The sequence below is a fragment of the Pan troglodytes genome, chromosome 8, assembly GCF_028858775.2.
Source record: "Pan troglodytes isolate AG18354 chromosome 8, NHGRI_mPanTro3-v2.0_pri, whole genome shotgun sequence".
In the NCBI taxonomy this organism is placed as follows: Eukaryota; Metazoa; Chordata; class Mammalia; order Primates; family Hominidae; genus Pan; species Pan troglodytes.
In genome coordinates this window covers 128,005,845-128,031,885 of record NC_072406.2, presented here as the reverse complement: position 1 = coordinate 128,031,885, position 26,041 = coordinate 128,005,845, and the positions used below count along the sequence as shown (strand labels likewise).

Below are 26,041 nucleotides of genomic sequence, written 5' to 3'. Positions count from 1 at the left end.
GAGCGCAGTGTGAAGTGGAAAAGCTGCCACTATTTGCATTTAATCTATAAAGAAACTGACGCATACAGAGATTAAGGAATATGCGGAGGAGGATATCACAGCTGCTAAGTGGCAGATCTGAGTCTGACAAGTCTATGCCACTGTTGCTTCTGGTACCTTTAACTGACTGGGCATGAAGAGGAAGGGGAGGGGGATTGCGCCTAGGGGGAGAGAGAAAACAAGTTCACTACAGCTGTGTACATTATTATTTCACACAAAGTCTTGAATGAATTCCTTGCATGTGGCAATTCTCTGAAGAATATATGTATATTTTCTGAATAAACAGTAGTGAAAACCCAGAGGTAAAGATGGGAAATAAAAATGACGGGGGTGTGCAGGCATGACGTGCACACGTGCCTACATACACTGCTCTGCCCACCAAGGGTCTACCGCACAGGGCATTATTACCAAGAGAATCAAAGGGAGGTAGTGAATCATATATTCCCTGTTATTAGGTTTAAGAAAAAAGTAATGAGTAGGAAGAGAGGCAGCAGCAACTTTAGAAGCAGAATGTAAGGTGCAGTAGGGAACCAGTAGCAGGAGCAGAGTGAGATGAACCAAATATACCTCTGAGAATAACTAACAGTGTGTGCTGGGCAGCAGCTTAGGTGCCCTGAGTAATCTGTTCTTCTAGATTTTGCCATGTGCCTCTGTGGCAGGCAAAATAATGGCCCCTCAAGGATGCACATGTACTAAGCCCTGGAATTCTACATGGCAACAGGGACTTTACAGAAGTGATTAAATGAAGGACCTTCAGATGGAGAGATTATCCTGGACAACCTGGGTGGGACCAATGTCATCACAAGCATTCTTCAAAGTGGAAGAGGGAGGCAGAAGAGGAGGTCAGAGGGGTGCAGGGTGAGAAATCCACCAACCAGATCCTGCTAGTTTTGAAGATGCAGGAAGGTGGGCATGAACTAAGGAATGCAGGCAGCCTCGAAAAGCTGGAAAAAGGCAAGGAAACAGATTCTTTCCCAGAGCCCCCAGCAAAAGGAATGAAGCTTTGCAGATCCATTTTAGACTTCCGACCTCCAGAACTGTAAGGTAATACATTTGTGTTATGTTTAAAGCTGCCTAGGTCGTGGTAATTTGCTAGGGCCTCCTACAAGCTCAGAATTGTACTCCATGCAGAGAAGGAGCCATGGAATATTCAAAATCAAGCAAGCAGCCGAAGGGTTCTGAGAGGTCTTATGTGTTCACGGAATTTACATTTTCTGTTCTCTGCTGTTTCTGGTAGGAAGTAGATCTCAAAATGACCAAATCAGAAAAATGAGAAGTAGAAATAATTCAGGAATTTGCATGGTAATGGGTAGGAAAAATAGCTATTACTTTTAAAAAGTGGATTACTTATAAAACTCATCAATAAGACGGTGTATGCTTTCTTCTTTGCCTTATTCAGTATAGCTAGTGTGTACAGAGAAGTAGGTAGGCAGCTTGCTGGTTAGTTTGTCAAGGATTAAAATGAAGTAAGTCCTAACAAGGCCTTTAAGACCTTCATCAGATCCTCTACATGTCTTGTCAGAGTAAAAGGTACTCAGATTAAATATAACATTTTATTATAAAATATTTTTAAAAGTTTTTATAATTTTATTTTAAAATATTCGCTATAAGTATCTTATATAATGTATGACTGGTTATGATTATTCTGCAATGATCCTGCTTACTTGGGAATTCTAATGAAGTGAGCAATTAAACCTACAGACTGCAAATGTATTGAAATGTGTATGAAAACTACATTTAACAATAATGTGGGCATTATATTACATGTTGTAGCTATTAAATTAAGGGATTTCTTAATTTTAATTTTGCAGCTTTCTTATTTTGGAGTAAAAACTTTGTTTTCATTCTCAAACATGTTCATAAGGCCCATGGCCTTTTTGCTCATAGTGCTTGATGGATAAAGTAGTCCTGTGAGATGAAATAGCAGAACAGCACCTGCAACTAACTGAGCTCAACTGTATGAATGAGCACATACCGAAAGGGAAGAGTTAAGATTACCATAGAAACTGTAATACAAAAATTCTGAAGCTAAATCATTACCAATCTAATCAGCTTGCTACCGTAGCTTCCTTTTTGATGATGATAAGCATTGTCATTAATGGGAGGCAGAATGGTACAAGGATCAAGAGAATGGACATTAAAGCAAGGCAATGATGAGCTCCAAGCTGGACTCTACCACTTAGAAGACGTGTAACTTTGGCCAGGTCACTTGGACTTTCTAGACCTCAAATTCCTCATCTAGGAAATGGGGATAATAACGGTACAGGTTGAGCATCCCTAATCTGAAAATTCAAAATCCAAAATGCTTCAAAATCTAAAACTCTTTGAGCACTGACTTGACACTCAAAGATCATATTTAAAGGAAATGCTCATTGAAGCATTTCGGATTTTGAATTCCTTGATAAGGGATATTCAACCTCTACCAACCTCAGGGGATTACAAGGATTAAGTGAATTAATATTTACAAAGCGCTGGTACATAAGTAGTTTTATATATAGGTTTCTGATTTTTTTTTTAAAAAGTATTTGTTCAAAATTTACGAAGTTCAATTATACGGCCTTCACTGTAAAGATGAAGTCTAGGATATAATCCTGTACTCTAGGTGCTGAAATTCTAGGGGGAGGCATGTACTGGAACCCAGGTATGAATAAAGTAATATGAAAACTTTGAAGAAAGTAGTCAATTCTAATAATGAAAACTGTTTAACCCACTTACAGTTAAAATTATTTAATGAAAATATCTTCAAATATTGAAAAATGAAATTAATCAGCAGATTTACTAAATGCCTATTTTGTCTGTAGGCCTGTATAATCTACTGTGATTGTTTTGAAAAAAGGCATTTGTTAAGAGAGGAGGAAAACAAGACAGAGAGCCTGCTCTGTGCCAGGGCCTGTTAAGATTTTCTTACTGAACTTTCTCAATCCTGAAACAAATTTTGAGGTATGTATAATCATTCCCATTTTACAAAATAGTTACCTGAGTCTAAAATATGTTAAGGCAGAGAGAAATCTGAATCCAGATCAAATTCTCACCCTCAAAGCCAATTTTACTTTCGCCAAGCCAGTAGTTTTCAAACTTTATTAGCAGAAACCTAGCTTTAAAACAAAATCATGCATGTTAAATGTATTATTTTATTAGTGTAAATATAAGTTATAATTATAATTTTTAAAACACAGTCATAACAGTAAATATTTACTTGTTGTAAAGTCAATCAACGAGAATAATGTGGGTATAGTGATTAACATAGAAATTGGAAATCAAAGCTTATGGAAGTTAGTCACAGTTATGCTAGTCTCAGAGCTTGATTTATTTTTTTGTTATTGTTACATAGTATTAAGAAAACCCTGCATTGCACAGTTGTAAATTTTAAAAGAGTTTTAACAGTTCACCCTATAAACCAGGCTATTCTTCAACTAAGCTGATATAGAAGCTTGAATGACATGAGGAGGAATTAACTTCTCTTAAGTTCTATTTCATAAAAACAATTATTTATCAAGTCCCTCCTTTATGTTAGGCATGGGGCTGGATGCCAGGGATTCCATGGTGCTCATGACAGATGTGATTCTTGGCCTCCAGATAAGTGCTTTGAAAGGGGAATAACCAGGTTAAGAACATTTACTGGAGTAGACCATTTTCAAGAACATTTACTGGAGTTGACCATTTACACGGATGACTTTTTCACATAAATATAAATGTATAGGGTCTAGTTAACCTCTTATGGAAAGATTTCTTTCCGTTGAATTTATATTCACAGGTCATAGACTCTGGGCATCAAGTATAGCCTGACTGGAATTGTTGGAAGACTAAAACCAGCCAGGCACAGTGGCTCATGCCTGTAGTCCCAGTAATTTGGGAGGCCGAGGTGGGTGGATCACTTGAGCCCAGGAGTTCGAGACCAACCTGGGCAACATAGGAAGACCCTGCCTCTACAAAACTTAAAAAAAAAAAAAAATTAGCTGGGTGTGGTGGTATAGGCATATGGTCCCAGCTACTCGGGAGGCTGAGGTAGGAGGATCGCTTGAGCCTGGCAGGTTGAGGTTGCAGTGAGCCATGATTGCACCACTGTACTCTATCCTGGGTGACAGAGTAGGACCCTGTCTTCAAAGGAAAAAAAGACTAAAACCAATATTTTCTCCATCTACTCTCCTTTACTCACTTAGCACTCAATCTCTGCTACAGTTTTAGTAACCCTGGGCACTGCACTAATTACTTTAGTAGCTGGGGACTAGCTCACTTTCTCGTTTGGGTAAGTGCCAGGCCAATAATAATCTTGAGATTTTTAAGGATTTATTTTGAACTCTTTCAGACTTCAGCTGTAATTTATGAAGCACTGAAGGGACTACATCCATCCGAGTGATAGAAACTCCAGGCTGAAGCTGCTCAAGCAACCCTAACTCGTCTTATGTATCAATAACCCCAGTACCTGGCACTGAGCAACATCAAAAATTGGAGAGAATAAACTGTGGATATATATTTTTAAAATTTAGCTCACTAGGATAAGAGAATCTGATTGCAGACTTTATGTTCTTTGGACTTTAATTTGTAAAGTGATTGAATATTTGGACTTAAATTTCTCTCCAGGAATTTGAAAATGGTAGGGAGTTTGTATTCAAACTTAGGGCATCTTTATGTTGACAGTCAATTAAATATCTTAACTTAATCAGGTTGTTTGATCTCTACAACCTGTTATGCTGTCTTTTAGAAACATGACTATATATAATTTGAAATGGGGGATAGGAAATAGATTTTGAGCCTTGGCTACAGTATAGTCTTGGAGCTAATTTCATGGATGTACAGGTGTCATTAATCTCAGAGCTTGTGAGGGGGAAATCCACACTGTCTATAGTGATCCCATGGTGACTGCCAAAGCAGCATTAGTTGGCCCTGGGAGAATGGCCTATAGGAGTAAGACTGTCTTGACAGGTTGCTGATCTCTTCTCCTGAGGGCAACAGCCACACTGCAGGAGGAAAACAAACAGCTGAGAGTGGTGGCCTAAAAAGGTGCTAGTCAGATTTCCTGTGGAGGGGAGCACAGTTGACTCAAAACCCCAAATGCCACCCCTCTGGATCCAGCACCATGTGCGGTGCTGCCAAATTCTTCCAGGATGGTCCCAGCCAACCAATGCTGAACCTGGTGGGAGTAGTGGTACAGGGTCCATTCCTGCCTGATGTGAAACTTTGCTGGCAGGTGATTGGCTTGAGGACTTTCCATTGGTCTTTTCAAAACTTTCTTAGAACGGCACCATGCTACCCAATCATTGTTCCTTCCTTTAGCCTTCCCCACACCGCCTCCCACAGGTGCCAGACTTACCTCCTGGTCTGAGGCTGTCCTTACTTACTCATGCTTCCTCCCTGTACCCTTCATAGGCATGCCCCCCAATAAAGCTCTTGCACATTTCACCTCGTCTTGGTGTCAGCTTCTCAGAGGTCCTGAACTAACGCACTAAAAAATCTTAGGGGAGTGAAAGGATTTTTAAAATGCAAAGTTAAAATGAAATGCTTATGGGATCCCCTTGCCACTGACTTCTCCTTCTCCTCCAGCCCACGTTCCTCTGGATACATTTTGCAAACCACTTCACAACATAGGAAGTATGGAGGAAAATGTGGTTTTACTGTGAGAAGAAAAATATAGATGATTCTTTAGGAAATTCTGACGAGAGCAGATGAAGGCTGAATTGGATCCCAAGACAGGAGAAGGTATTAAAGGTGATAAATATAAGACAGGGAAAGTCACACTTTAAGCTGAACAAAGAACTCTGGCTAAAGGATTTGAATCTCTTTTAGCTCCAAAGAAAGTTCCAGGTAAGGTTCTGAAGCAGGGAGTTTGTCATAGTTAAGAAAGGAAGTAATTAAAGTAAGAAAGTATCTTAGAAGCATTTTCCAGGTCAGTATGAATAGTAACAACATTCCAGAGATAGTGCTAACCAGACAGGGGGAGGGAGAGACTGGAGGCAAAATATAATGCTCCTGAGCCTGATTTAAGCAGCTAAAGCAAAGTCCAGGCCAGGGAAATGGAGGGCAGTGGCAAGATACCACGGAGAGGTTTGTTACTCAGAAGACTGCTTGTATTTTTGAAGTACATTTTCAAAGGGTAAAAAGCAGTTTGAACTTAGCACCCACCAGATGCAAAATGAATGTATCAATATTTTAAAACAATATACAGCATGGAGAGCTAGTCACACTTTAAATAATTAATTCCCTGGTAATTAACCCAAGAATGACATGATAAAAGAGAAACTTCCCCAGTGTGTGTCAGATTATATACGTTTAAAATTTAAAACTTTCATAAAGTATACAAGGGGGCCAAGAGGATCACAGATTCAGAGGCTACACTGAAAAGTCAGAAGCAGTCTCCAGATTTTGATAGATTTCTGGAAAGATGTGTCAAAAGATCAGCTTGACACGGACAGCTGGGCTTCCTTGAAAATTAAGTTTCTGTGTACAGAGTTCTTCAGGTATCCAATTTCTACTCTCACCTCTGCCTCCAGAAGCAGGTCTCACAGGACTCCACTGCAGCAAAGACCTGTCAGATCCCCCCGTTGCTTTTCATTGCTGAGTTCCTCCTGTAAGTTGTGTCATTCGTGTTAAAATTACAAATTCACATCCAATTGATTTCTGAAGGAAGGAACTGCCTCCAAATATTTGCTGATCTTCCTCAATATACAAACAAACAGAAAGCGTAGGGGGAAAACATATTTGTGAATTGAGCTATTTGCTTTTTGTGTAGCTTCTCTCATCAAAAACGTGGGGACATTCACTCCAGACTCTGCTGTTTTCACTTTCTAATATGAGGTCTCCACTCATCTCCATGCAAGTATTTCCCTTCCATTAATGTTAATGGAAGTCACTCTGGTGTATCAAGGGGAGAATAGATCCCTTTGTCTTTTTAATTAGTCCTATAAAAAATAAATGAATGCACTATGTGAGTTCTATTGAGAAATAAATTTTGGCCATCCACACTATGCGGCTTTTAAAAAAACATTTTTTTTTAAAAAGAAGATAATATGTAGCTTCCTGGTTGGACACTAGCTAGGAACCAAACACATAAAAAAGTACATCAAGATTAAAGGGATAATAGGTAATTTTGTTCTTTAGGAAGATGATGTTACTAAGTGTGTCTGCAGAGCATGGGGCAGAATACAAAGCACAAGGCGCCTTTTAAGATGAAGCAATTGCAACCGCAATTTAATGGAGGACAAGAAAGCAATTAACAGTGTAAAGTCATTGATGCGAAGGATAGACCTCAGGATTAGAATCTTATTAAAACAAAGGCTGTACAACTTGATTATAACGAGCTAAGTTAAAAGATCTCCAAAACAATCTCAGCGTACAAATGTGAAAAAGAAAACATAATTTACCCTATTATTACATTTTGGGCCCTATAAGTTGCTGGTAGCATTGAGATCTTTCCCAGGTCAATCTCTAACAAACTGGACAGCCGCTGTTTCCAGGACTTAATTCTGTAGGACTGAACTGAGGGGATAGAGGGCATTTGCTCGCTATCATGATTACCGAGTCAAAAAATGATAGTTCAAAACATGATGTTTTTTAGCACTGTTAGAAACTGTTCTAGAAAAGCAAAGCTTTTTTTTTTTTTTTTTCTCAGTTCTGTTCCTCTCTGGTGTTTTTCTAATAACATCACTAAGACGGTTCTGCAGGTCAGTGTAAAGATAAGCTGTGGTTTGCAATGAACTAAACCGTAATCTTCTGACACTTTCCTTGCTGATTTAATATTTTAAGACAAAAGCATAAAAGGGACAGTGAGAAATGAGACAAAGGGCACCATATTAAATGCAACAAAAACAAAAACAAAAACCAAAAAACCCACTGCCTAAAAACCTGCCATCAATTAACAGTTACCATTTTGGTTTGTCAACGCCTCCAAGTTGGGATAAAAATCTGTCTTAAATAGGCCCTTAAGAATAAGTTAAAGAATTTTTTTCACTCAAATATGTACTATCTTTTTAATCAAAATAGACTTGAGTGAGGCTCATACTTTCCTTCAAGTTTTAAAGATGAATTTTATATTTTACAAACCACTTAATAAACTCCATATACATATTTTATCAATTGAGACATATTTGCTTCTATTTTTAATAGAACTGTCTCATGTGTCCATGTGGGAGAAAAATGTGACCTAAAGAGATGACTTTTTCCATAAAATTTTTACATAGTAGGACCAAAATATCAATTAATTAACTCAAGAGAATGATGACATTAATATATTTGTCAATCTATGCTCCCTCCAGCAGTGTAGAAGAGTCCATATCTGTGCCACTATTTCACACTGGCAAGGATATGAACTCCTCTATACCATTATTTCACGCTGGCAAGGATGTGGACTCTTCTACATTGTAGAATCAGGTGGATGTAAAGTTGTAGCTATAATTTGCATTTCACTGATTACTAGTGAAATTGACTACTATTCATATATTTACGGACCATTTATTTTTCTTCTTCCGTAAAATGACCCTTTAATCTTTTGCCCTTTTTGCACTGTACTGCTAGTCTTTTTTATTATTGATTATAGGTGCTCTTCATATATTTTGAATTATCATCCTTTAATATAGCTGAGGCAGTATAACGTAATGTTGGAGTGATTAAAATAACAGACTTCAAAGCAAGTCAGCCTGGGTTCAAATTCCAGCTCTGCTACTTCCTAACTACGTGGGCATGAGCAAGTTCCCTAACTTCTTTGTGCCTCAGTGCTATCTACAAAATGGGGATGACAATACTACGTGTCTCATGGGGTTGTTGTGAAATTAGCTGCATTAATATATGTAAAGCCTTAGTATAAGCATCTGGCACATCATAAGCACTGAAAAATAACTAAATATTACTTTTTGCCTTTTGCAGGTTTTAAAAATATTATCTCCTGTTTTGTAGCTTATCTTCTAATTTTTTTAAATGAAATCTTTTGATGAACAGAAGTTCTCAACTTCAATGTAGCTGAATTAATTTTTTCATCGTTTGAGATTTATATTAAAGAAATCTTTCTCTTCCTTTAAAGTCATTAAGATCTTTTGTAGACTGTCTTCTAAATGTTTTATGATATTACCTTTCATATTAAAATTTTAAGCCAAGAGGCATTAATTTTTGAGTTATAATAGGAGGTATGGGCCCAATTTATCTTTTTTAAAAAATATGGACAACCTGTTTTCCAGCACAATTTATTGGAAACTCTGTTTCTTTCCAACTTGTCTTCAATGCCAACTACATCATGAATCAAGTTTCTGGATATGTGTAGACTCTCCACTTTTTAAAATTGGTTCACATACTTGTATTATGCCAGTAGCACATTGTCTTAATTAGTATAGCTTTATAATAATTCCTGAAATCCTGATAAGCAAATCTTTGCTCTTTGATCTTCATTTTCAGGAGTGCCTTGGCTAGTCTTGGCTCTATAATCAAGTTTTTATGAGATGAAGATATTTACTTTTTTGAGGGTGAAAAATTATTCTGGTGGAATCATTTTATGTTCTATATGGCTCTTGAGATTCTTTTAACCATCAGTCATGTAGAAATATTAATTTCTTTTTACAAAGACGATTTGTTACAGGAAATCAAGAATACAGGAAAGTGGAAAAACTACAGTAAAAGTTGTCCCAAGTCTAGCGTCTCAAGACAATCACTATTAACAATTCTGCATATCTAACAGGCTTTTTAAAAAATACATATAGCTATATGGAGGTATATTAATATGCAACATTTTACTTAAAAATTTCATATAATGGGCCTGGCACAGTGGCTCAGGTCTGTAATCCCGGCACTTTGGGAGGCCGAGGTGGGCAGATCACCTGAGGTTGGGAGTTTGAGACCAGCCTGGCCAACATGGAGGAACCCCATCTCTACTAAAAATACAAAATTAGCAGGGCGTGGTGGCACATGCCTGTAATCCCAGCTGCTCGGTAGGCTGAGGCAGGAGAATCGCTTGAACCTGGGAGGTGGAGGTTGCAGTGAGCTGAGATCATGCCATTGCCTTCCAGTCTGGGCAATAAGAGCGAAACTCCGTCTCAAAAACAACAACAACAAAAAAATAGGGACATGGATGAAGCTGGAAACCATCATTCTCAGCAAACTATCGCAAGGACAAAAAACCAAACACCGCATGTTCTCACTCATAGATGGGAATTGAACAATGAGAACACCATAGATGGGAATTGAACAATGAGAACACATGGACACAGGAAGGGGAACATCACACACCAGGGCTTGTCGTGGGGTGGGGGATGGGGGAAGGATAGCATTAGGAGATATACCTAATGTAAATGACGAGTTAATGGGTGCAGCACACCAACATGGCACATGTATACATGTGTAACAAACCTGCACATTGTGCACATGTACCCTAGAACTTAAAGTATAATAAAAAAAAAAAGAAAAAAAAGGAGAAGAAAAAAGTAAAGAAACAAAAAAAGTTTCATATTATGTATTCTGTTTTGCTGCTAATTGTTTTCCTCCACTCAGCCATATAGTGTAGAGATCTTTTCATGTCAGTGAAAACTGCCATATTTTAAACAATTTTAAAAATTAGTCAGCTTTGCTACAAAAATGAACCCAACAGTTTTGGTGACTTATAACTACGCAACATATCAGGGGTTCGTCATTCATTACGGTTCTGCTTCATGTGCCATCTCATTCCAGGATTCAGGTGGTCCCTGTTTAGGACAGATGCAGAGTGTGGAACAGTGGAGTGGAGACCTGTTATGGCCTTAAGGTCTCCTAGACAAGGTGTGTGTCACCTCCACTCGTATGTGTTTGGCCAAAAGGAGACACATGCTTGGCCCCACATTAACGGGCTGGGCCAGTGCACTGCTCATACAGCAGCACTGCCAGGCACACAGTAGCACTGCCAGGCACACAGTAGAGCATGGGGTAGACAATCCTGTCTGGGAGATGGGACAGCCCACGTGGGGGCAGCAGAACAGCCTGCCACAATGATGGCCTGGAAGTCTTTCACTGCACAAATCACATGGTGCAAACTGGATTTTGAAAGCTAAATTTGGTATTTGATTAATTAATTTTAAAGTAAATTTGTCAATAGGAAACTAGGAAAAGGAAGTGAATAGACAATTCACATGCATACATACATACCTACCTATCAAAGAAATAAAAGGGGACCGGGCATAGTGGCTCATGCCTGTAATCCCATCACTTTGGGAAGCCAAGGTGGGCGGATCATGAGGTCAAGAGATTGAGACCATCCTGGCCAACATGGTGAAACCCCGTCTCTGCTAAAAATACAAAAATTAGCTGGGCGTGGTGGTGCATGCCTATAGTCCCAGCTACTCGGGAGGCTGAGGCAGGAGAATTGCTTGAACCCGGGAAGACGAGAGGTTGCAGTGAGCTGAGACCACGCCATTGCACTCCAGCCTGGTAACAGAGTGAGACCCTGTCTCAAAAAAAAAAAAATAAGGATGACCTATACGAGAATATATTTAATGTTGCTAATAATTTTAAAGAAATGCAAGTTATGACTAACATGAATGATCACTTATGACCTATTAGATAAACAAAGAAGAAACAAATTTATGACATCCAGAGTTGGCGAAAGTGTTGGTTATGATCCACACTGTGTTTTCTTTTACATTTTAGTTTAAAAATCCGGGGACTGCATTCTCAAATTTCGATTTTCAACTTCTCTTCCACAAAAATCTGGCAGCCTGGGCTCAGCATTCCCTGATGGTGACAAATAGCTGGAGCCGAGAGTGCCTGTCCCTTTGTGAGGACACTCTCCCATTCTCTATGATCCCATCACTCCCTATTGTCTTCCACCTGAACCACTCCTTCATTTAACTAGCTCCATGATCCCTCTAAGCATTTAAGCTTTGTATGTCTGCATAGATCAACTGTATCTCCTTCGGATTAACATTTAAAATATTTCAATTTTCATTAGGATCGAAAAAGCTGAAATCAATACCCTTGAATACTTCTTCAAATATCTTTAATTCCTAAGAGGGGTTGCTAGATAAAGTACCTTCCAATTTTGATTAAAAATTGCCCCACTCCCTCCAACAATGCATGAGCATGCCCATTTCTTCAGATACTGCCAACATATGATATTATGATTTGTTTCATCTTTATCTAATAAATCATAAATGATAATTCAGTATAGTCATAACTTGCATTTCTTTAATTATTAGCACGATTGAATATATTTTCATGTTCATATAGGCCATTCCTATTTCTTTCTTTGGGATGTATGTATGTATGTATGTATGTATAATTGCCCATTCACTTCCTTTGCCTAGTTTCCTATTAGCACATTAAGAAAATTAGTTAATCAGGACTCTTTATGTTAGGGATACTTATTCTAAGTGATATAAATAATTTGCTAGTTTGATTTAGTCTTTCACTGAGGTTTGGTTATAGAATTTATGTGTCAGTGTTGCAGTCACCAGCGATTAGTCTTTTTCTTTGTGGGTCCTCCCTATTACAAGTTTGTAAAAATGTTTACTCATATTTCGATCTTATGTATTTATGTATGCCTTTTTATAGTACACTATTTTATCTATCTGGAACTTAAAAATTAATATAAAGAGGAATGGTTGAATTCATATTTTTTGAACAGCTTCCAGCCAACTCTCCCTATACTACTATTGAAAAGTCATCCTTCCTTCATTTATTTTATATTCTTTATTATGGCACTAAATTACCACATATATTTGAATCTATTTCTGTATTCTTTTTCTTTTTAACTGATTTGTGTAGTGAGGCCAAAGCCCACATTGTTTTAATCCCTATAGTTTTATGTTTTAATATCTGGGATAATTATTCACACTCCATTAGACTTTTCATTGTTATTTTTTCCAGACTTTTACCAGATCTTTTTATACCTTTATTTTCTTGAATAAATTATATCATCAGTTTTTCAAGGCATCCTTTTACTGCGCTATCTTTGTCAGGTTTTGCATTCTATAATAAAAGGATAACTATTTATACTTGCTTCGGAAAAAATTCAGTTTTTTCTCTATGCTGTGAAACAGTTTAATTAGCACAGGAATTACTGATTTCTTTGAAATATAAAAAAGTGATATCTTTAAATCATTTTGTGATTATTGGTCAATTTCAGCTTTCCAACTTGTGAGTCATTACTTACTTTATAATTTAATAGTACAGGCAGAACCATAATCACAGAATACATATTAGGAAAACAGCATACTACTGAATCTTTATAGAATGGGCAATATGTTTTTATGGGTTTTTTTAAAAATTCACTCTGCTGAACGTGTTAGAAGAATTTTACAAACATGGTTTGATGATGATGATGATGATAATGACAGTGACAATAATACAGAAAACGCTAACTGGGCTCCTTGTACACATCCCCTTCTCTCCTTTTATATTCCTTTTCTTGGATTATGGCAACCTCATCCACCTGGTAGGTCGAATTAGTAAACACAAAGCCATCCTTTCCACATTCATATATGTTCTTTCCCCTGTCTGCTAATATCTTCACTTCTCATTTGAACCACTTGGCAAATTCCTTGCATCTTTCTAGACCCAGTTCAAGCATCAGCTCCGTTGGGAAGGCCTCCCTGATTCCTCTTCTGCACATCACTCTTGGATACAATTAGGTGTTCCCTCTTTGATTAAGAGTTCTTACACTTTATTGTAACTACTTGTCTAAATGTCTGTCTTCTTCACAAGACATTAGCATCTTTGAACACTGGGTCCGGGTCTTACTTGCTTTTATATCCCTGGAATTCAGCAATGTCCGGTATTCAGTGGATGTTCAATAAGTGTTTGCTGAATGCACAAACAAGGTCTGTGGCTTTCCTGAGTGGAGGGGGACAGTGACAGGCAGAAGATGTTTCACTGAGGGTTTGTCAGATGAAGGCGTCATAGTCAAGAGTGAGTAGAAAGTGATTATAAATGTGCTGGAGCTTCCACAAAGCTGGAAATAATGCATTCACATTAGAATGGCAGGATGAGCACAGACGTGTGCAACACGCTGCTGTATGCCTAACCTTGCGGCAGCTGAGAAGGCACTGCACCCGGGAATACTGAATGACAACAAATACCTCCAGGTTATTCAGCTGTATCCCCGGTGGACCAGTGCAGTGTTGTTCCTTCAATACACACGACCACCTTTGACTGTGTACCTCTTGTTTCATTTCAGATCATGCAAATATCTGATTATTAGTGCTAGTTATGAAGGTAAAATGCTCTTTTTATTTTTTACTTTTAGAAATGGTCTTTGGAGAAACCAAGAGAGCATTACCAATATAATGGCAACTTAAAATACGAAGCTTTTAATGAAATTGTTTTAATTACATAGCCCACTTCAGCATACTTCAGTTTTGATCATTATTCTGGATCTCATGCACACGGCAATTTGAGTTTTACTTAAGAAAACAAGTAAACTAGAATTACCACACACAGCTTGTGAGTGAAACCACAGTTACAACTGAGCAATTGAGAGCCATCTAATTGACCTAGAGGTATAGTAATTAACTACCAGGGGATAAGCTAAAAGCTCATTTTGTAGACTCCAAGTGTTTTTACAGAGACCCCACATGTTATTTCAGTCTGCCGGAAGCAAAAGTCATTATGGTTGCCTTTGTACAAACAGAAGGAAGGAGATATTTGTGTTGGATTTTTAAAGAACTGATATTGTCATTCTCTCTGTCCAGGAGTATTATTGTGGGTAGCATAACAGACACCCCGCGATTTTGCTGCTGACTTAAACAATTATGATAAAAATTTCTTTCATAAGAACATATTCTAGATCTTTATAAGAATGCAACAATGGTCAATATCTTGGCACCAATTTCAAAAACTAATATTCCTTGGGATTTTTAGGTGGTTCCCAGCACATTTATAACTCCAGCAATTTTTTTCAGAGGTCTGGTAAATATCTTGTAATCTTAGAGAAAAAAAAATTCTCTTGGGTGCTCCCTGCCCTACATACATTACATCTATATGTAGCCAATTTCAAAGCTCTTAGATTTCTGTAAAGGTGAGAGTAAAACATTGCTTACTGGATAAATTGTGGCAAGGCTAGCAAGTTCATGACCAATGCTCAGGAATCAGGGAGACGGAACACAAGAGCCGAAATTCTGCTGCAGTCATTAATTGCATGTCCTATAAAGAAAAGAAACTCAGCAATCATCTCAGTCCCATTCCTCCAACCACTTTGTGGACAGTGGACCTTCAACAATGCCCTTTGGTGCATCTTTGATCTAATATTATGCTAATTAGCATCACTGATTCCATGTCAGTTATGTTGAAGACACCTGGCTTTATATGTGGCCCAGGAGTCAGCTCAGGGCTTCCTTGCCAACTGAAGTCTTACTGAAATTTCCATCTATTCCCCTTGTCTCTTTCCTCATCCTGTAGAAGTACAAAGTCTTTCCTAAGATTTTTTTTTTGGTCCATTCTTGAATATCAAGTTGTGATGGTCTTTTGAATTTTGTCTTCCCTGAGAAACTTTCCTTTGCCCTACTGACCCTGGCATGAAACAAAGGTCCTTATTTGGTTCACACTATATCCACACCAAACATCTGTGAGTTCAACAGATATGACAGAAATTATTGTTTGCGTGGGGGTCCTATGGAAGTAGTCATGTTTCATGCCAGGCATCTGTCTGATTTGCTAGCCCTTCACTGCCCACTGCCACCTCTGCTGTCCAGCCGCAGCCTCCTGAATCATCTGCAGGAGTGGCTGGATCTCTGTTTTCTGAATCCAGTGCTATTCAGCTTTCCCCAGGCCTGCACCCAAAGTGCTTATGCTAACCCATCAACATGCTCAGTAGAATACAGTCTTCCAACAGAAGAAGGCAAGATATAAAGAAAAAGAACAAATTATGCTATATCATCTACATATAACTTTATTCACCCAAAATCTGTTGAGTCATATATTATTTCAGTTTTATAGAAGGAGCAGCTAGATGCTCAGAGGTTAAATACATTAATAAAAGGCACACAGATTGCAAATCCGAAACCTTGCTCTTTCCTCTGCATCATACTCATTAAACACCTTACTCTTTTAAAGTCTTTTTCTCTCACACATACTCTTTTAAAGTCCTTCCCAGCGATAGACTATCAACTTCTCCATAACTCCCTCCTCTCCACTTCACCTGGCTGCTGAAGGATGCCACACAATCATGATCTCCATGTTCTGCCCCCATTTCCCTCAACCTCATGCCTAAGATCTTGAAATCCAGCTTTTGCCATTATCTATATGATGAAACTCGAACCTGCATTGTCAGCAGTGGTTCCTGAGATGCCAAGCCCATGGCCTCTTCACATTCTTTATTTTCCTCTTACTCTTGAGGCATTGGCACACAATGAAGCATAGTCTGTTTATGGAAATTCTCTCCTCCCTAGGTTTCCATGACATATATGTTTATAAAGAATTCAATAGCAATTTTTAAAAGCAACTTGTCTTGAGTCTCTCTAAAGTATTAATATAATTTTAATATAAACAACTTTTGAGCTAATATTTTATCAACTTATGGAACATTTAATTAAATTACTTCATTATAATACAGTACAAATATAATTAGAGTTACAATCACAAACACAGGCGCATAAGCAGGCTTGTGAAACAACTCGATCCCTTCTTTTTTCCCAGCTGCCTGAATTTTCTATAACTAGAGTAAATATTCCCTGATCATGAATGATTTCAATCGGAATTCAAATCCATTATGTAGTATGCAGTGCTATGACTTAATAAGATGGGTGGCTTGAGGAAACTCAGGCCCTCTGTAATCTCTAATGCATACAGTAGAGTTTAAATTATATGCTTGCTATGTCTGCTTTCAAAAAGTTCATAGTCTTACAAGATATGTATCATCAGCATGAAATATTGCTAGCCTAGAATCCACTATTCTTATTAGAAGGTAACAAAAAAGTGGTGTATCATATAAAAGTGTTTAAGAGTAACTATATATATTAAAATTGCTGGTAGCTACACAGGACAGAAAGTATATTACTAGATGTATATATAACATGGGGAAACTGAAGATTGTTTTTATATTACACTTTTGGAAACTATAAATCCCCCCTTATTGGGTAAACAGTCTCTTACACAAAAATTTACCATACTCCTTCCAAAGGAAATAGTTAACTGATTGTGTTTGCACTGTTTGGCAGGTCTCATAAACAAAAGCCATCAAATTTTGCTTTAATAAAAATCACCATTACAATGTCATGAATTTCAGAAATATCTTTCTGAGGCGAGGAAAAAAGCCTCAAGTGCCTGATTTTAGAGTAAACAGAGTAATATAACAACAACAACAAAATCCCAAAATATTTGAAAGGGTTTCAGCAGACTCAGTAGAATCTTGTCTGTATTCACCTTAATATGTATCTTGATCACAGATATCATGAAGCTGGTTTTGCTTTTCTTACCCTGCATCTATCATTCAGGAAGTAAATGTGTGAGCATCGGTACTGCACATTTGTAATGAATTGATGAACTGAATTAACAATGTCCTATTTAAACTGCACAAAATTTAGAATATACAAGATTGTTGGATTAATGCAACAAAAAAAATCAGTCTTATTAAGGAAAGACAAACTTTTACTAGCTTACCTGACTGAGTTAAATCAACCTCAGCCAGATAATCTAACCGGTAAAACAAAAGAAAACTAAAGCTACCCTTTCTTGTGATATTTGAAGTACCTGTCCATTTCGAGGATACAAATTATCTACAAAAAGGAACTAAGTGATCTTCTAGTATTTGGAGAAGAGTCATTTTAAAACAGAAGACATTGAAAAATAAATGGATAATGACTAGATCCAGGACAGAGGAGTAACTGACAGAAGATTCACGATCATCATTCCACCTTGCAACTCAGTCATCTTCATCTGCTCCAAACATCGGCATTATATATGCACAATATAATTTGCTATACTGTTCACATGAAATGTTTGCTTGGAGATAATTAAGTATCTCCTTATTTATTTGCGAAACTCTGTATTTCCAAAAAGAAAGACAAGGCTAGTAAGCCTGGTTTTTGGATGTTCTGTTCTTGGATGAAGTTCACAGGCATAGGCAGTTTAGAGATAACAGTTGGCCTCCCTTTTTCTTCCAGAACACTATTCTTTGCATTCTCTGCTTCCTGACCCCACATTCTCCTCCTTTTATAAGTGTCCTCACTCCCAATTTTCTTCCATGGCTGCCCAAGCTTTGAATATAAAGATAAATGCTATTTTACAGGTTACAAGCTTTCATTTGCCACTAAAAGAATCTGTTTAAAATAAGATGAGCATATGATTTTTTTTTAACCTGGGGAAGATAGAACGTATTTTACAAAATAAAATGTCTGTTAATGCTGTAGGCAAGAGATGCTCTCCCCTGCCCACACACCTTGATTTGCACCCTTACAGCCAAACAAGAGTTGCTTGGGCATTTCATGAGTCCCCAGTCGGCATCTGCAGTAAAAGGTACCATCTGAGATTAAACCAGGCTGACCGCCTCCAACTTGACGGCCATAACTCTAATATCCAAACTGAATATTATTCTCATCAGAAACCTCCCTCAACACTAATTTGGCACAGAAGCAAACAGGCCATCGAGCAAACCTGTAAACCGAAGGTGTCAGACACTAAAAGGTACCATTAAGCTGATAAAATATCTCTGCATATGAGTAGGCATCATTACGGGGCTATATTTCTTAGGACCTAAAGTTTATTGGCTCATTCTCCAAATCTGACAGTGTCCTTCATGAACTATCAAACATATCATAACACAAGCTATTAAAGGAAATAGAAAGTGTACATTTCTCTAAATAATCTTTTCCCATTGCAGGTAAACTTAATGCACTTGGAAAAAAATATGTGAAATAACAAGCAGCAGCAATTTTCAAAAGATGATCTGAAGAAAAAAAATCATATTTTATAGGGACTGTGAGTCACATAAAGGCCCTTTTATACAGCACCATTACTGAAAATTTTAACAAAGATTTGGTGAAAATAGGTGATGAATGAGAGTGGTAGAGAAAGATGCATACTACGAAGTGCTCAATCAAATGTCTTTGTGTTCAATAAATAGCTTTAAAGATTAACCATGTTAGAGCTGGTGAAAAATGGAATCCTTCAACTTCTCATTCTCTGCTTAATAGGTTGCATTCTTAACATCACACAGACTGCCACTCTGTCCCCATGTGCTCTAATGGTCACCACCCACAGTGAGCTGGGTATAAGGACAATGATTTATAAGGCTTACGAGGGCTTCTCTGGTTTTCCTGTGATGAACACCTTCACGATTTAATGTTTGTACTGTACATAAAACTAAGCATAAAGCCAAAAGCTAGTCTTATTTGTGCAAACATATATGAGTATATATATCAATGGAAGAAATGACAAGGTACTTTGTGGCTGTTGTCTCATCTGGAAACCACCACTCCCCCAGTGCACACACACCAGAAACATTATCCAAATTGCTCATCACCCTAGCTTTAGAATATGTAACTTAATTAAATACACATATATTCCTTGGAATTTGGCTACTGTCTGGGCAAAATTCTACAAGTGTTTCCTTAGAGTCTATTTCCCAAGGCTAAGTCACAGGGATTATAATGGGTAGATTAATCACATTACTTACATGCGCTCATTCTCAGGGTTGATAAATATTCGGATGTTTAATAAACTTCAATGTGGTGTCGTGGTTAAGAACACAGGTTTTAGAGGCAGACAGAGTTCAATGCACATTCTAAGGCAGAAAATTGTGAGTTCTGTGATAAGAATGCCTGTACTGCAGAATTGCTGAAAGAATTACTGTATAGCAGTCTATGTAAAACACCTTGCACACTGTCCAGCACATGGGCGTTATTCTGAAACTTTTCAATAATATCACATATAGGAAGCCACGCTATTATAACAAAAACTGACTGCGGGTGGTGCGTGGTGGCGCATGTCTGTTATCCTAGCTACTCAGGTGGCTGAGGCATGAGAATTGCTTGAACCTAGGAGGCTGAGGTTGCAGTGAGCACCACTGCCCTCCAGCCTGGGTGACAGAGCAAGACTCTGTCTCAAAAACAAACAAAACCCCCAAAAAACTGACTTTGGTGGGGGTGGGGGTGGGGCAGGCTGTTTATCAATTTAGTTAGCACTGCCCAAAAGTGTGTAAGTAGCTGAAACAAATAGTAATGGACTAAGAGAGAGATGCTGTCTTCTAGTGCTGCTCTGTATCTGCCTTTCTGCTTCTCTCTGCTTTTGTCTCCCTCTTCTGAAATCCTCAGCCATTCATTGAATCAGCAATTTGTATTAATTGGCAAATATGGGAGAGGTTGAATACTTTAGTGTTCTGAAAGTGATTTGGGCTTAGATCTTGTCCTCTTTCAAGAGTTTACTACAGCTTGGTAGAGATGACTAGTTTTCACTCATATCTGGCTCTATGCATCCTCCTGGGTATGTAGGGGACTATATTCCACTGCACCATTCATTTAGGAGGAGTCAGATTACTAGTTCCAGCCAATGAAATGTCAGCACAAGTGACATGCCATTTCTGTGCCTTGTCATTTAAGAGACTGGGAGGCCTCTCCATGCTTTGTGGCTGCCTTGTGAGCCACATGCTAGGAAAATGGCCTGATAAGATGAAGGGGGCCTAAATCGTCAAGTCACTGGATGAAGAAGTGCTTCAGTTAGCCCAAGTTGAACTGGGTATGGGTGAAATTCAACTTCTGTTTATCTTTTGCAGCAACTAATGGTTACGTACGTTGATTAATACAGAGAGAGAAAAATGCATAGTAATTATTGTAGAAGGTAATAAGTACCTTATAAGAGGATTTGAAGAGGACTTCAGCCAGGAAGATCATATTGAGGGGTTGTTCCTTTGATTCAATCTTGAAAGACAGGTATTATTTATTTAAGTGACAGTGGAGGAGAAGGGCATTCCATCTGGAAGAACCACTCATGAAGAGAGCCAGAGAGGTAAGGACCTGTAAGACATCACCTATCATCTTCTGGCCCTGAAAAAACAGATGTGGTCTCTGCCCTAATGGAGCTTGCACTCTAATGGGGTGCCAGATATTAATCAAAGACATCAAAAATGAATGTTGAGTTACAACAGTGATAAAAACGCAGGGGAATAAGTGGTGTAATTTGAGATCACAGAACAAGAGGAAAGAATCTAATTAGGGAGGTCAGGGAAGGTTTTCTGAAGAAGAAATGATTGAGCTACAATCTAAGGAACAATAGAAGTTCACTAGCTAAACTGAAGGGTAAGGAGAAAGCAAAGTGAGAGAGGACTGCTACCTTAGAGAACTCGGCACAGAACAAGTCTAGAGAGCAAGCAAGACTCAATCTCGTGGGACCACCTTACAGATTTCTGTCTTTATCATGAGAGCAATGGAAGGTCCTTTGGACGTTTTAAGCAAGCTGGTGATAAGTTCCAATATGCCTATCCAAAAGATTACTCTTTTCCACAACTTACTGTGGAAAATAAACTAGAGGGGATAAGAATGGAAGCAGGGGGACCAGTTCAGAAGATACTGCAAAATATCCAGGCAACACACAAGAGTAGCTTAGACAAGGAGGGTGCCAGTGGAGAGAGAGTGAAAAAACAGGAGGGATGTGAGAGATAGTGAACTCGGTGATAAATTAGATATGGGGGGTAAAGTAGAGGAAGGTTTCTGGTTTGCATGAGAGAGTGGATGGTGATGCCACTCACTGAGAAGAGGAAAACTGGAAAAAGAACTAGGTATGGTGAAAAAAAAAAAAAAGAGCTCTATGTTGAGCATTGTTACAGCCTGAATGTTTGTGCCTCTCCCCGCCCCCTAAATTCATGTAGTGAAACCTAATCACCAGTGTGATGGTATTAGGAGATGAGGCCTTTAGGAGATGATTAGGTCACAAGGGCAGAGCCCTCATGAACAGACCAGTGCCCTTATAAAAGAGAGCCCAGAAAGCTGTCCTGCACCTTCTACTGTGTGTTGTTACAGTGAGAAGACATCCGCCTAGGAAGGAAGCTGCCCCTCACTAGACAGCAAATCTGCTGGTGCCTTGATCTTGCACTTCCTAACTTCAGAACTGAGGGTAATAAATGTTTGTTGCTTATAAGCTACCCAGTTTATGATATTTTGTAATATTTTGTAATAGCAGCTCCCAAAACTAAGACAAACATATTGTGTTTGGGGCACCTTCGAGATGGTCAAGAGACAGTCTACCTCCAGGTCTAGTTCTTAGAACAATGCATCTCAAACTTGAATACGCAATCGTATCACCTAGGGATCTTTTGAAAATGCAGATTCTGATTCAGTAGGTCTGGTGTGGGGTCCATGATGATGCATTTTTAACATGTTCACTAGTCAATGCCAATACATGACGCCTGCACATGGTTAGCACTCAATAAATATTTGGCAAACTAGAACGAATGTACTACTGCAGAAAGTATTAAAAATGAAGGGTAAACTAAAGGGAGAAAAGTAACTTGAACAGTCTGTACTCAAATTTGACAGAAACATCAAAAGCCTTAGAATGTTTATAACATTTGACAATAATTTTATGTTTAAGAAATTTCCCTGAGGAAATAATTTATTCCAAGGATATGCATAATGATGTAGCTATGAGGACAATGTAACCCAAATTGAGAAAATGTATGGATCTGTTTTAAAAATGGAAACTTCTTACAGACTCTCACTGTTGACTTAAATTAATTTTACTGTTACTTAGATGTATGAAAATATGAAATTACATAGTGGCTCTTTAGGATTATGGTTCTTATACAACTATACAATCCAAACAAATGTAAAACAAATCTACAAATTAAATACAATACTTACAAAACACAAGACATTCAAAACAACAACATTAATTTAGAGTTACTAATGTTTTTGTTCTTGTTTTTGTTTTTGTTTTTGAGACAGTTTCGCTCTTGTTGCCCAGGCTGGAGTGCAATGGTGCGATCTTGGCTCACTGCAACCTCCGCCTCACGGGTTCAAGCGATTCTCCTGCCTCTGCCTCCCGAGTAGCTGGGATTACAGGCATGCGCCACCACACCTGGCTAATTTTGTATTTTTAGTAGAGACGGGGTTTCTCCATGTTAGTCAGGCTGGTCTCGAAACTAATGATTTTTATGAGAGCCTTGATTGCTGTCTGCTGTGAATATGGTATCAACTTCTTGGGTTTCTATTTCCTTTTTTAGTTTTGAGTTTGATGTATCTCTGCTACCTCCATGTGATGGCTCAATCCTGCCACTGCTTTTTGCTATTTGAACTTCCATTTGTCCTGCGTACTATGAGGTCCTTTGGTTTCACTCGGTGGAACCAACTATATGATCATTTACTTATTAAGCAGACCTCTGTCCTTTCTCATCAGCTCACAACAATGAAAGTGACACGCAGCACAGCACACTGTGAATACAGATGCAAACGCAGGCACTGACATTGTCACAAGGTAATAATTTAGAATGAATGACCTTTAACATGTTTTCATGAAAACACAACATTTAAAACTTCTTTTAGAGAACCCTCACATGGTGAATAGTAAAATGATAGAAATTAATGTTGAAAAACTAGCCTAAACGTCCATCAAAACTGGTTAAATAATTTAGGAACTATCAATATTACAGATTATAATGGAGTCATGAGAAATATGATAAAAGACAATAATACTTCATTGGAATGTTCACAATATACCGCTTCTAAAATGCAGGTTGCAAGAAGTATACATATATATGTAGATACAGTGAGATTCATCTACAAGAGAGACTGAAAGCATATACGGAAAAAAGTTAACATTGATAAGGAATTATAAGTGATTTCTATTTTCTTCTGTGTGTTTTTCAATATTTTACAAACTTTCCACGATGAATATATGTTAGCATTGTGATCAGATGAAAACATTATTTTTTAAAAGAATTCTTGCACAAAGCATCTGACATAAAACTACTGGATTTCATAGCTTAGAGACAGGTCAGATTTAGTAAGACAGTGTCTAAGTACTTGTTATTTGAGGCATGCCAAGAAAAAAACCATGAGACTTGCTTGGCGCCGCTCATCCCTGGTGGTAAGATGAACCACAGTGGGCATCTTCCTGACAGAGTGGCAGTACTATCATCTTCCCACCTTCAAGGAGCTAACAGTATTATTATCAATTCTTGACATGCTGTACAATCTCCCTGAGAACAATGGAATTTCAAATGAGACCTGAGTCTTTGAATCTGTTTATTTATTTATTTTTGATAAGACACAAATTTTACAGAAGTACTCTCTACTTACACAGTCACTGTTCATCATTTAATTACATAGCTAATGCCAGGGATTACAATAGTGAGTGCACAAAGATGTAATTATGGGATAAGTACCTGGTAATTTCTATTCTCTAAAGTGAAGACTGAATGTTAATTAGCTTTAAGCATATTACGGTAGGTGCAATTATCAGGTAATCTTTGGGAATGTGTACTTTTTGGATCAGCATTTATTAAGGAAGTCCTATGCAGTTACTGAGGAATGTTACAAAAAGCTGCAGACCTTTGTGCATAGATAAGAAGAAAGTATAATTAGAGAAGTCAATTCCACTGTCACCTTATTGGTATTACTATATTCCCATTGTTCCCTTGTAATTCTGTCCCTGTAAATGCTCAATTATTCACTATTCCCAGGTACCTGGGATATTTGGAAGACCTGTACATGTGATGCGTAGCTAAGTACGAAATGCCTGAAGAAGCCAAATCCATCAAATAGAACCTCTCTTCGGCAGTTTTTTTGCATTTAAATATGAAATCATAATGAAGTGTCCAGGTGGCAGAATTTTTTGCTTCAGCAGCTGCAGTACCGACTCAGGAATTCAAAAGCAGAAGCCCAACAGATTAACGATTCCCCATAATATTATCTCTGTAACATGCAATTTGTTCTCAATGATAATTAGATATTTAGAGAGAGACATAATTAGGAAGAAGCGGCCTAATGCTTTTTGTTGTTGTTGTTGTTTGCTGAGAATCTCCTGACAGCCAGATGATCCACTATGGGAGCAATGTGATTCTGGGATTGGAATTTGCAGTAGCTGGCTATGTTGAGATATGGCTTAAACATTCTGCATGGTGAAATAAAACCACCCTAAATTCAAACCTTCCTAGAGTTAATTGGTGTGTCATATCTCCCATCCTTGAAAATAGGCCAGGATTCTGTTTATAAGGGCTTCATAGCCATGGATTACCAAAAGAAATATTGGGCCAGATATAAAGAGAAATGAGGTAAAATGTGATTTCAAATTCATTTTGGAATGATCATGGCTAAAACAGCCATGTAAAGGTAGGGTCCAGATGGAAACTGCTATTTTCTTTTGCCTGTTTATGACAGCTTGTTCCATTTTTCCTCAGCTCTAGCATTGTTGCCACAGAAGCCCATATCTAAATGCACGCCATTCTTTCCTGGAATTTTACTTACTGAATCAATCATTAGGTTCTGTCCCATGAGCAGAGTGGACACCAAGCTACTCAAAATATCATTCTTCATATCCATTCCAAATGCCCCCACTGCAGGCTGAATGGACAGTTGGAAAAGACTGCCTCTGCATCTGATGAATGTAGGCCATTTCTGAACTGGTCAGAGATTCTTACCCAGGCAGAAGGCCCAGGCCTTAGGCAGAACGTTCACCCCCAAATCAGTTCTTTCTATACCAAAGCTCTAGAAGATCCCCTCTGCTCTCTCCTCCTGAAATATAACTCTCCTCCTGACTCCCAGCACTATTAATTAGTTGTCTTTTTAAAAAACTTCATATGAAACCATATAGTTCACACCCTTTTGTGGCTGGGTGTTTTAGCTCAACCTTATGCACACAGGATCCATCTGCATTGCTGCATGTAGCAGTAGTTTATTCCATTATGGTATACCATACCCATGTATGAATATACTACCCTTTATCCATGTTGTTATTGATGGTTATTTGGATTGTTTCCAGTTTTTAGCTACAAAAATTATGCTGCTGTGAACATTCCTGTATAAGTCCTTTGGTACACATATCCACCCATTTCTGTGGGGTGTTTATCTAAAGATAGGATTGTCCTCACTCCCAACAGCTGTAGCTCATCCACTCATATGCACGAGAGCTT

General features: G+C 38.1%; 1 protein-coding gene across 8 annotated transcripts in view; it reads right to left on the bottom strand.

The window, feature by feature from the left end:
* The window catches only part of ATRNL1 (attractin like 1), an 853,639-nt gene that overhangs the window by 39,544 nt on the left and 788,054 nt on the right, over positions 1-26,041 (bottom strand). The window contains exon 29 of one of the 8 annotated variants that reach the window (XM_016919431.4): positions 15,027-15,126. The exons of the other annotated variants lie outside the window; for them this stretch is intronic. Within the exon in view, the coding sequence (XP_016774920.4) occupies positions 15,065-15,126 (62 nt within the window). The 3' untranslated portion in view covers positions 15,027-15,064. Of the gene's footprint in view, positions 1-15,026; positions 15,127-26,041 lie in introns of those variants that run through there. 8 annotated transcript variants of the gene reach the window in all.